General features: G+C 38.4%; 1 protein-coding gene across 4 annotated transcripts in view; it reads right to left on the bottom strand.

Annotated features, from left to right (window-relative positions):
* The window catches only part of IFT80 (intraflagellar transport 80), a 40,912-nt gene that overhangs the window by 9,793 nt on the left and 17,730 nt on the right, over positions 1–13,389 (bottom strand). For all 4 annotated transcript variants that reach the window (XM_032446648.1, XM_032446647.1, XM_015872075.2 and 1 more), the window contains exons 8-12: positions 12,637–12,774; positions 5,089–5,268; positions 2,983–3,101; positions 2,096–2,170; positions 1,143–1,306 (exon numbers count right to left, since the gene is read on the bottom strand). In XM_032446648.1, coding sequence (XP_032302539.1) covers positions 1,143–1,306; positions 2,096–2,170; positions 2,983–3,101; positions 5,089–5,268; positions 12,637–12,774 — 676 coding nt within the window. The remainder of the gene's footprint in view (positions 1–1,142; positions 1,307–2,095; positions 2,171–2,982; positions 3,102–5,088; positions 5,269–12,636; positions 12,775–13,389) is intronic.

The following is a 13,389-nucleotide window of genomic DNA, read 5'->3' as shown; positions in this document are numbered from 1 at the left end:
GGATAGGGATTTTTCTTTTCCCCTTTATTAGCAGAATGGGAGCTCCTACCAATAGGATCATTTGGAGGGCTTATTTTGAAACCATAGCCAGAAACGCAGCCTCTGTAAATTACAGTTTGAATAGAGATTAGCCTGTGTGCAGAGCTGGCTGGCAATATCTCCAGGACACAAAAAGCAATGGTTGGGAGTTGGAGGTACAAGACAAAGAATTCCAGAATTCTGAAACTGTCTAAAAGCAGCTGGAACCACAGGCAGGATGGTTTCACCATTTCACTCTAACACAAAACCAGCTCCTGTGCAGATGGGCTCCCACTGATCCCCCTCTGTCCATGCAGCTATTAGAAGCACCACAGCCCTGGGCTGGAACATTTGCATGGCCTATAAATGACACTGCTGTGAAGTCAGAAGTCACAGTTCTGTGGGATTTCCAGAGACAAATTTAAATCGTCGCGATGTATTTGCATCAAGAGAGAACAATGGAAAAAAAGCTGACAAAAATTTTCCCGTATCACTCAATAACATAAAAAGTTTGCTCTGTCACATCACACTTTATAATTACGGCGCTTCTGATGCCAAAGCACAGAATTTAAGACCATAAAGATCATCAAGAACACAACACTGAGACAGAGAACCACAGCCTCACAGCTACGGTCACATCAGCTGCACAGACAGCTTAGCTGCTGTAAAGACACAGGCCCCCAAAAGCGTAAAACAAAAAATAGCCCAGAGCTACAATTACTCACTTAAGGCACCAGGAGCTTCTACGAAAAGAAATCAAACAGAAAAAAAAGATGCCAACGGACTTCCTTAGAAAATCACATTTAAGAGTAAAAACCCACAGTGCAATTGTTTACTGCACATTTGCCATGTTTTCTGATGCATTACACCCAACTGGAATTTCAGAAGCATATCACCCTCTTTTGATTCTTTAAACAAAGGTAAGTAAGACCCACAATTCTAAGCCATTCTTTTATTATAATATTATCATTAATTTATATCATAGATACATTCCTTATGCTCTATGCCTTTTTTGTACTATAACTAGGCTGTGTGAGCAGGGAAAACCAAGTTAAATACAAAGACACTGAAAACTTCACAGTGAATTAGTAGCAAACGTGGACTGATTAGAACTGAAAACTCACCCTTTTCATCAGCTTTGTCTTTGACTGCCAGAGTATCATTACTCAAAGATACCGTCTGGGCATTTAAAATGTCTGTTCTCATTCCTGGAAATTTTGGAGAGGAAATTAATCTTCCCTCATAGGAATACAAATAAAGTCCTCCACCATCCACAAGAAGAAAATGCCTACAAAAACAAAACAAAATTAATAAAAAAACCTACACAGAAATGCAAATCATTTAATAAGACAGAAAAGAATGATGATCACTTCAGCCACCTCAAGACAACAGGCAGACATCATTCAGGTGCATGACACATTCTAAGCCTTACGTTTCAAAGCTATATTCTGAGAGCTCTGTGTGAATGACTTGGGTTTTAATGTGAATGTTATTTTTTTTCCTTAAGAAATATTTCTTATTTTGAATTACAGTGATTTTCTTGGTTACAGATATTTTAAGATTTATGTCTCACAAAGCATGAGGACTCAGCATCTGGCTGCACAGAGAACTGCCACATGTTGCCCCACAGGAGAACTCTGACTGCTAGTTTGTGTGCTGTGGGCATACACTTGAGAAGCAGCTCTAACACCTACAGCCAGCTTTAAAACAGTATTACCTGCATCATTTCCTTCACTGTGGACTATAATGTAAAGAAAATAGAAGATACTTAAGAACTGTCTATTAAGATTCATAAGTGAACAACAACGTATTTGCCAGTTCACAGTCCAAACTTCTACATAGAATATAAATAGTTCTGCGTAACAGAGAATCATACATATGTAATATAGAAGATTCACTGCCTTTATCACAGACATGGCAAACACATCAGCCAAGCTTTCATAAGCTACTGACCAGTCGTGACCATTTTTTGTCTATTTCTGATATTTTGTGTGTGTTAAGTTACCAAAGAAAAGTTCTTAGGAAATACGTCTTAAGGAATTATCTGATAAGGAACGTTATGCAGTGCATTAGCTACCTTTCTGCTTGTAGAATCAAAGTAACTGTTCCTTCCTTCAGGTCAAAGATAAGTGGTGTATTCCAGTTATTTGTGCTGCAAGAAAAACAAGTTCATCATTTGTTAAATCCACTGTCTTCATGTACCATTGTAAATACAAAGCTCAGTTCACCATGTAAAGCACACATATTTTATTCATTTAACATTTCTGTAAAGATTTTGAAAAGGAAAACAGCACACAAGAAGTCAAGTCACACTGATAACCATTCAGTGAGACCCAGTAATGCTTGTGCCTTCAGTTTTGCATCCCTTCACACAAGCAGTGGCCTGAGTGGAAAGCAAAATCCCCTTTACATGGAACGAGAATATGTTAAAAAATGTTTCTGAATTTCAGCTCAGCTCTCATACATTGACTTGGAATCAGGATGGAGCCCCTCCCCTGCGTGCCCTGTTATGCACTGGATTACTATTAACATGACTTGTCTCACCACTCAGTTACTTTAGAAGTAAACTTCAGATTTCAGCAAAAGAAACAGAATATGATGTTCTTAAAACATCATGTTGGATTAAATCATTCCTACTCTATTCCAAAATAACTGGCATGCCAGAAGCACTGTTCAAAGAAGACAGTGGATGGAGTCACACAAATGGGGCAAACATGCTTGCATCCAGCCAGCACTACTGCTGCCTCTAACTGCAAAGAGTAGAACTTTTTGTAGCAACACATACAGACACTGCACCAACAAGAGGCTGAAGGAAAGGATGGCGGCAGGAGTGCAACTATACTCACATTTCCTTCTGATGATGCTAGACAGAATATTTTGATTAGTTTCCAAAAGAAAGTTTCTGCTGCTTTCTTACATAGGTTAAATAAACTCAAAAAGGCTCCGTGAATATGTATTACTTACGAGAATACGTAACACTGAAGAGAAGTTGAAACAACCAAATGCCCATAGTTCAAAGAGGCCTTAATAACTCTGTCACGGAACTCCAGCAAATCAACTGCATCATTGATAACATTGTGCACCTGACCAAGAGAAATTTAGGGTTGAATACAATGGCAACAGGCAGCACTAACACTCAAAGAATGAAAACTATTAAAGAGTCGGATGGATCTCTTTAAATTTAAGAAATACTCAATGATTTATTGGAACACAGAAGGTATAAGAAAAAACGTTAGACGTGAAGCTCTGGTGACTGAGGTTGTCCAAATGTTCCCATTTTAAGGCTCACTGTTCAGCAGATTACTTAAACAATTTGAAATGTGAAACTTCAATGATCCTGTCAAAAATCCCATTCAAACAACTCAGCAATATCCAAGATTTGGACAAAGATATGCTGCCGAGATGTTAGATAGCTCTACTTCATATATTTTTTAACACTACCACATTCTGAAGGAAGAGAGATTTAGGTGTGGATGTTCATTCTCTTTGCCATTAATGGGAAAGCCTGCTCAAATGACAGTGTTTCAAGAAAGCCAGTTTGTTTGTAATCAAGACACAATGAAAAGATCTAACCCAGATTTCCTCCATTTTGTAACTGATTACAAAACAAGGATGGATCTCGGTTATTATGGAAGCCTAGCAATCATTTGCAAGACATATTAATTTCTGTGCCCACCACAGGGATACATCCATAATTAACTTTGCTACCATTTGTAATAATGACGAAAGAAAGCATTTAGAAGCTTTTGTAGGCAATGTTTTCCTCCGTAAATGCATAGGAATCAAATAAATTCAGAGGAAAATAATAAAATAAGATGTTAATCTTGGATCAGCATTAGCTATCCTTCCTCAGTTGTTTGCATATTCAAACTCCCTGGAGTTATTAGCAAAGCCCATCTGTTACGAGTCGATGTCTGGGAATGAAAGAAGAAATATGAATTTTTACCTGCTAATTTGTCTTCTGTGTTCCCAGACACTGACTCATATTATCCCACCCACCGGACACAACTGCAACACAGCATTCCTGTTGTTACAACTTTTCCCAATTACATAGTCAACATTAAAGAACCAAGGCACAAAAACATTTAAGGGCCTAATTAGGAATTTAGGAACTTGACTTTGATACTGAAAATATTGGCTTGGTATCTAATGCCAAATGTGCAATTTGGAAAGTTTGTAAGATGGAAATCTTATATTACCCCACTGTCCAGAGCGAATGTTGTGAGTCAGTGTCTGGGAACACAGAGAGCAAATTAGAAGGTAAAATTCATAGTTTTGTATTAATTCTCAGATATTTGGTAACCTAAATGTGGATTCGGGCCAAGATTTTTCAAAGGAAGGATCCTAAACCTAAGCTCCAGAAACCACATGTAGGGCCTGCTGTGATTCCAGCAGGGCTGGGACTTGGCAGCTCCCACCAAGGCCAAAGCCCAGTGCTCAGTCCCCAAGGGCTGGAAGCACCACGTAGGTACCTGATGCAGTTATATGATATACAACACATTTCTGTAGGTTTGGAAGACCTGAATTTAGGCTGTAATACAATACGTGGTGCAGGAAAGCACATTACAACTCTTTACAGACGTAGCCAGCAAGTAAATTGATCTGGAAATGCACTGAGACAGCAATGTTCATCGTAGCCTCATTATCAACAGGGATACAGTAAATCTTACTATACGAGCAGCTCCAGCAACTCTTGGATGCAGGTAAGGCAAAGCTCCTCTATATTGTCTGTACTTAGTGATACAGTCTCTCATTTGCTGACAGTGTCTGTAATTCTATTGATTTTGGTCAATGTATTGTTTTCTGCATAAACATTTTCATTACACTTGAAGTTAACTCCCTCATGTAAGCAGCTTCAAACAGTTGTGCATTATTCTGAAGGATAAAGCATTTCTGAGCCATGTACTTCTGGTTCATCTGGTGGTATGACCTTTTGTATAAGGCAATTTTAGGGTAATCAATAATGGATAATCAATACTACTTGTTACTTGAAGGCTGAAAACTCAAATCTCTTATTAAAAAAGGCCTTAGAAAGCCACTACTCTGAATGCACAGTGTTGTTTAGGTTACCTGCATGGTTCTTCTCTTGATCAATGTTATTTCAAAGTTCTTCCACTCCCAGCGTTGCTCCACAACATGGGCAAAAATGACGTGTCCATTCCCACAAGCTCCAGCCAGCTGAGTGCCATCCACAGACCAAGCAATATTAAATATGCTGCCAGTGTTTGGCTTCTCTAAAGCATAGGACCACTTGCAGAGAGGGAAGAAAGAATTCATAATTTTTTCAGTACTTCTTGTCTGTATCTTATTGTAATAAACAGAGTATTGTTAATGTTTATAACAAAACATATCAATAAGATAAAATTTATTACAATTTTAACAAGCAAATCAAGGAGATTGTATTTCTTCAATTAGACTGCTTGAAAAGCAGGACACAAAAAGGAAAGCCATCAGATTGGGCTAAGATCAAGAATGTCCAAGTGTCTATGTACCTCATCACAATGTAATTAAAGTACAGCTAGTCCTTCATAAACACGGATGGTTACTACATAAAAATCAAGTGGATGTATTTAGAAACAATTGCAGTGGTACAACAGCCTTAAACATCTGCATTCTGTCTCTGCCATAGAGACAGCACAGGATCAGCACGGGGCAGCTGCTCCTCCTGCACACGGAGCTGCCAGGCTCCTATTGCTGCTCACTGTGCTCCCAGCACTGACATTGGTGGACTGAGAAAAGCACTGAAAGTGATGCTATGCACCCTTCTCCTAACACAAAAAAGATGCTGGATGCCTTGCCCGCTTCTTTTCTCTAGGCTCTTATTGTTATTTTATAGGTGAAGGATGTATTAAAATTTCCAGTTGCTATGCTTGCAACAACAAGAAATTGAAACATGACTGCAAGCAAAGTAGTGACATCTGGCCGAGCCTTGGAGAGAAGCAGAGAAGCTTACATTTAATACTAACCGTAATTTTATTCCTTTTCCACATTTATGTTTCCTCCAATGAAAACCCTCATTCAAAAGCTCCCCCAGCCTAATGTGCAAGGCTCCTCTCAAGTTTAGGTGGGTCCATATCCACCACTACATTCTTGTCAAAAATGAGAAGAATTTTCAGACCGAGACCTTTTTTTCCTGTTTCTTGCATCTCAGAAATACGAGTCATCCCAAATCTGAGAACAAGCATTTCCCTGAAAGTGGATGACTAAAATGAAATAACCTTTTATGGACTTCTGGGATTTAAAGCAGAGTTCGAAAATGAGATGCAAACCTCAACTATAACTCCTTCAGAACTGTTCAACAGAGTATTTTCAAACACATTTAGCTTTTGAAAAGACACCTGAATATTCAAACGCATTCGAAGCCTGAAGAATCGAATCATTAATAAAGAGCATGTGATTGAAATTAAACGTAGTCATTGGATTCTCATGACTTTCAGATACATGATATTATACCAAAGGGGAGACAGCTGGAAGAAAACGCTCACCTAATGCTTCTACCACGTTTCATGTTCTGATTTCTTTTGCAGTACACATCAGACCAAAGAAATATGAAGTCCTTCACGCAAAGCCTTCATATGATTTATATGAAATGATATCACAAAAATCATATTAAAATAAAGGTGTCAGACTCTAGCTTTCAATAGCAGAGAAGCACAGCAGGATGAAATTCAAGCTCCCCATTGTGCTAACCATGCAGCACACTATATAAGATGACCTCCTTAGTTAGGGCTCTTCCACTGCCTGTACACATGAAAGTGAGCGAAAGACAATGTCAGCACTGACTGACTTTCCAATTGCAAGCACTCAATTTCAAGGCTTCAGCTTCCATGCCTCTTGGCTTGGACACACCATTCACTGCAATTGGAGAAGGTAACTGTATGTTGGTTTTGCTTACTCTTTTCTTTCTGCCTCAGTGAGCTGAAGTCTGTATGTAACACTCCATAGCAATCAAGGGCATGCCACCAACTTGTGTCTGACATCCTCACAGTGGGAATGAGTAAGGCGCAGAGCTGCAGGACAAGTGATCACAACAAGCACACTCACAGTGCTCCGAATGCCCCACATCTGAGACATCTCACAGCTGGCATAGTTTGAGGAATCAAGCTCTCAAAGTTGGATATTAGGATCTTCCCAAGCAGACCAGGTTTTTTTCTAAGGCAATTCACATTAGATCAAGGCAGCAAGCCATCAACTGAACACTAAATAAGGATGCCAGAAGAATTCATCTTTAGCAGTACTTTCTTTTGCATAGCAGATACATTGCAACTCTGACAGAGGGTTCTACAACTTGTTTTTTTTCAGGTATTTTCAATACTTAGTAGCATATTGCCAGATGGTAACCTAGCACACATATAGATTTTTAATTATAAATCAATCAAAGTTTTATTTTTCCATTTCTTACTGAAAGCTCCTGGTATAAGTCAGGCCACCCCAATGACTCGTACTCCCCGAGGATGTCTGATACATCTACTGTGCACACAGAATGCTGCCATAACTGAACATAATTCATCTCTCCACTTGCGAGATAGAAACAACATCTAGAAACTGAAATAGCCATTGTGCATCTCCTCAATATACTGAGTTCTTTTAGAAATCAGGGTATGAACATGACTGTCTGAATGCTGTACCAACATCAGTCAAAGTGCTGCAATATTACACTTTGTTATTACTGCTTGCTTTATACTTTTCCTGTGCCATAATTCTTTGCTGAATTCAATAAACTGCCTCAAGAACAAAACGGGAAGTCACAGAAGTTGGATTTTTTAAAATACATTACATAAATATCTAAAAGCAGCACTAGAAGCTCCCCTGCTCTGGTTACACAGTGTACTAAAAGGGATGAAGCATTGCAGCCATTGCATGTTGCCTGACTTCCAGAAATGGAAACTTAGATGTGGGTCAAACAGCTTTAATGAGCAGCTCCAGAGAACTCCATGTCCCAGGAACAAGGACAGCCGTTCAAATGTCAAACATTGATTACTCAGGACCTAATACAAAGGATCTAGTTATTATATCTGGACTGAACACAATAAATTAAGAAGGGTTCTCCACATCACACCACTGAGTAAGTACTTCAAAAAGAAATTAAAAATAAAAAAGAGCTGCTTCTTGCATTTTAAATGACTAGCAATAATGTCAACTGAGGATGGTTAGCTGCTCCACAGCTGGTCTCTGCTCAGGGCCTCTCTTCTACTTCAAATGTAATGGAAGGCAAACCTAATCCTGTAAGATTATAACAATCAATCTACATATATGTGCACTAGAAATATCTGAATGGGAATACATATACAGAACCAGCTTGTGGGAAGGGTGTATGTCTGTCTATAGATGACACATGACTCCGCACATTTTATATTGAGTATAAAACATAAGGTTTGTTATATCAAACCCCACCATTATTAGGCCTTCAAGTCCCACCACAAAGGAACCCACAAAAGATTCTACAAAGCAGACACAGCATGCACAGCAGGTGCTAAGGAAATCCCGTGCTACGTGTGAATACACAGCACCTGTGCTGCTGAAACGCACAACTAAGGGCTCCTGGTGCCTCTGCAAACATTTTGCAGACTCGACTCTGGTAATTAAAGTGAATTATCAAGAACTGATTGAGCCACCACCTCCAGGGGAGGTATTCAGCTGCTCTCCTACAATTCCCCTGGAATCCAAGCACACTTATAATGGTTAGAGCCCAGAAGAACTAAAAATAGGATGACAAACTGTCCCGTATAAATTCTTAACCTTAGAAAATGAAACATTGATTTAATTCTTTGAATAGATGATTATTTCCATAGATGATCCACATGTTTTCGTTTTCTTCCAGAAGTCCCATTAGCCAATTCTAATAAATTAAAATATGTCAGCTTGGTCAGCAACATAACTCCATGGGAAACCTATCTGTAATATTTTTTTTTCTTTTATTGAGCTACAAAGAATTCAGAATCATGACTGTTAATAAAGGTGGATGAAACAGAGACAGTGCAGAAAAAGCCCTTATTTTGTTACACTGCCAAACGCATATCTCTGTGAAGCAAGGCTAAAACTAAATGTAATGAGATCAAAGCTCACAGTAACTCTATAGAAAACAGATTTGCTGGGATTTCCAGTGCTGTAGTGCAGTTCAGTTCTAGGCAGTATGAAAACACATGCATGGTATATAGCTACTTTCAAAATCTCACCATCTTTTTCGTATTAGTCTAATATCTAATGTTAATACAAAGGATATATGATAAAACGAAATCTGCAAAATGTCCTGAATTTAAATCATGGCTTTAATGAGAAAAATTATTTTCAAAGCTTCTTTGTGAATATCTGCAACATTGTGGTTTCAAAATCCTTAGATGCTTTTTCTTCTCATTTGTCAATGGTTTACAACACAAAGAAAAGGGAACACTGCTAACTGTTTAACATCTGACCAATCCTGGACATGGACTCTCATTATATTTAAGTCTATCTTATAGGGAAAAAGATGAAAAGAAATCGAGCTCCATGTTTTTAGCCATAGCACCATACTCACATTTGTTTCCAGTGCAGTGAGGAGCAGCTGTCACACCTGTAGAACTGTTTCCCTTATTTTCTATGGCTGTTGAGCAACATTCCCTAAATTTTATTCCAGTGTTTTTATCTATTGTCCTTCTGCACTCTCTGAAGCGCTTGGGACACAACCTGTCTTTGCAGTGGATGGGTAGGGTCCATTTCCTAAGAACTGATGTGGGAGCGGAACAGAGGAGGAGGAAGCTCGTGAATTTGTCATTCTGACCATCTCTTGCTGTGTAAATATTTTGACCTGATCAGTAATGGCAAGGGAAGCATGCAGAGCCACAGGAAATAGCTTACGTAAAGGAACTTTTTAAGCTCTGCCCTCCATCCAAGCGATTAGACTCTGAAAAGCCACGAACACCAGGAAGGTTCGAGTCCATCCATCAACACACCCAGCATTACATCGCAGTGTTTTTAAAATTAATCTTAGCAGTCTCTACAGGATTAATGATGACAGACAATAGAGCAGACAACAAATTCCAACAGTCAATACCAAGCAAACTTTGTTTGGTGTTCCGTATGGTAGCCATAACCATTTCTTTTAGATAAATAATGCTTACAAAAGGCAAGTGATTTTTAAAAAGAAATAAAACTGCTCTAGGAGTTACTATTCCATTTTTAGATTTCTTTTCTTAACGTACAGCTGCCAGAACAAAGTATCCAGGAAGAAAGAAAAGAATAGGAAAAAAGAACATACGCTAACAGAATTTAATTTAATTATGTCCCCAAACTGAACACATATGCTAGAGAAGAGTTAATGATATATATATCGCCTGATGGCTCCCCGAGGAGCAATTTGCCAATACAGCTCCATTACATCAGACATAATAAAAATGTCTATGTTGACCAGTAAAAGCCAGGTCTGGTTCTCTTCAAACTCCATCACTCTGGTGGTATGTGAATCATTCTTCCATTTCCCTCAATATTAGCAAAGCTAGCTCTTTAGTAACTATTTATATTTAATGTCAGGAAAGAAACTTTCATTAAAAATCACGACTTTTGAAGATAACAAATGATCGTGGCTAGCAGCTGAACACAGAAAAGCATCTGGCACCAGCTACTGTACATGTCTCTGCTTCTTTAACAGTTGAGTAGTAAAGCAGGTAAAAGAACCCTTAACTTTATGAAAAAATAAACCTACCCGCATTAAAATTTTAAAGAAATTCCACAAGTCTATTCAATATTAAATACTGATTAAAAATTACTAGTTTTCAGTTAGCGGGAGTCTCAACTGTACTTATAATAAATTAGATTACATAATGACTAGCAAGAGAAACAGTAATGCCCTGGGGATCAGAAACAAAAGCTGTTTGCTACAAAACAGCACACATGACAGCAGAAAAAAACTCCAGCATTTTTCTTCCTTTTCCACTACATCAGTCTTTGCCACATTTAAACTTAAATCTGTATTGAGTGCAAAATGCAATTTAAATTGTTGGCATCACCCCCACAAGAGCATATTTATTTCAGTTTACCACTTGCTGATGTAGCTCAGTAATCCCAGTACTCAGAAGGGAGGCGGAAAGCGGTTGTGGAAGAGGAGAGCATGGTTTCAAGTGCTGTTCTAGGAAGAATACCAATAGTAACAGCTAGTCTGGTTGTTTAAAGCATTGTGTTACACAGTGTAGTCCCACACAAATGTAATTACACTGGTATAAATATACCTTGCTCAGCTGCATCATGCACAATATGCTATACATGTATATAAACTCTCCTACAAGAGCATGTATACACACACAAAGAGGGAGATGGGAAGGCCACAGAGTAGGTTATTCCTTTAATTGCATTTTAAATGGAGTTGCACAGAATACTAAATAGAGAAAAAGATCAATTAAAATTGGCTGTGCTCAAAATGATCACGGCCCACATCAAGGAATACTGCTGAATCCAGATTCAGTACAGAAAGTGAATGATGAAGACTCGGACCTTGACCTGCACGACTGTTATCATATAAGGGCTTTTCTTCAAGAGTCTACAGCTATCTATCTGAGATGTGTCATCCCTGTTCATGGTAAGGAAAACCCGACGTACTGAAGACACCCCAAACTATCACAGCAAACGCCAATTTCCCAAGCTGAGCAAAAGCAACAAATGCAACAGCAAAAGAGGTAGAGAATGGGTCAATGGAAGTCCCAAACCAGCAAGGTTTGATGCAATCCGAGTCTGAACAAAAAGCTGCAGAACCACAGGAAATCCACAGAGACAATCAGGTCAATCTGTGCTCTGGGCTAACTTACTTAGAATACCAGTGAAGGCAGATGAAACCGCATTAATTATAATTGGAGAAAAAGTTGAAAAAAAATAACATACTCGGTCAGCAATAGCAAACAGAGTAAAGCTGAAAGCTGGGAGAAAAAAATATATTACTATTTTTTATGAGAGAGAAACAGAGGCATCTCCATTAGCTGCCTTTCTTCTACCACAGTTAGTTTACAGTTAGGAAGTAATAGAGAAATTCAGATGAGAAGGCAGAAGTATGTCTTCAGCTAGAATAACTGTTCTATCCATCCTTCAGAAACATTCCCTCAGCTCCTCTTTTAACACTGCTTTTGCCTTACAGTTTCTAAGGTCTGACCACTGCATCTTGTAAGATGTGCCTATAAACTCTTATTATTATTCAAGGAAATAAAATGCAGAGGAATTTTTCTTCCTGTATTATTTTCCCCGTGGCCATTGTTCTTCTATCTGCTTTTTAAAGACAGGTTATACTCACACAGCCCTCGCTTGTTATGGTTAATAGCTGCTTTTTATGCTTGTAAATGCTTACTGGGTTTTTTATATTTTTTAAAGAAAAAAACCACAAAAGCTATAAAAATAAAAAGCAGAGAAAAAAAAGTATGTCCTGAAAGACAGCATTATCTGAAGAAATTTCACCTACCCAGAACACATTCAGAAGTGCATCTGGGCAGATCAACAAGAGAGAGAGATACAGATACAGCCAGCAGAAAGGTGTTGGAAGTCAAAACTGGTTTCTGCTAATAAAAATACTTGCCCGTACACGTATATCCTCAGGAATATTTACTGTATTATCAAACAACTTGCAGAGTTCCACATCTGCTGTTTCTCAGAGCTGTTACTTACCCCAGTTTTATCACATAGACGTAAAGTATGGAAGGATCCCACAGCAAATAATTCTCCATCCCCAGACCAGGCAACAGACGTTATTGGATACTCATGGGGCTGTGAGCTGTACAGTAGGTGCCCATAACTGTCCCAAACCTTTAAAAACAAAAAAACCAATTCTATCAATAAAACCATATTTTGGGTGCACCTATGGAGCTATTGTTTTCCTTCACAAAAATACACTCCCCAAGTTACTTGAGTGCATTTTTGTGTAACTGGAAGAAAAATCACACATTACAGTTCACTTTTCATTAAAGGCCATTCCCAGTCAATACTGGTTAGTGTAACGCTATACAATTTGCTTTGCTGCTATGGCAAATATTACATTACCGTGTATAAAATATTTTGGAATAATGGGAGTGTTTCCTGTATTCATTGTAAGCTGGGAACATAACCACGAGATTTATTTTATTTGTACTTGTTTCCCAAGAATGCAAGGCACCTCTTCAAACTTCTAAACCAAAGAGATCTTCTCGCTGACTGTAACTAAAAGGAAACCAGGAAGCCAACGAACAGAGCAAAGCCATTTCATTTTGATGGATATTGTCTTCTTTCCATTTAATATTTGTATATGTTTTTACCACAGCCATTGGACATTTAGAGAATGACAGAACCAATGTATCATACAATTAAAAGTAAGTTCCTGTTTAAGGGAAGAAACACAATACGCGCTTTCCATTTTGGATATAAAATATTCTAACTACACAGTTT

The sequence above is a fragment of the Coturnix japonica genome, chromosome 9, assembly GCF_001577835.2.
Source record: "Coturnix japonica isolate 7356 chromosome 9, Coturnix japonica 2.1, whole genome shotgun sequence".
NCBI lineage: Eukaryota > Metazoa > Chordata > Aves > Galliformes > Phasianidae > Coturnix > Coturnix japonica.
Note: the sequence above shows the minus strand (reverse complement) of the source record. Positions and strands in the feature narration are given on the sequence as shown.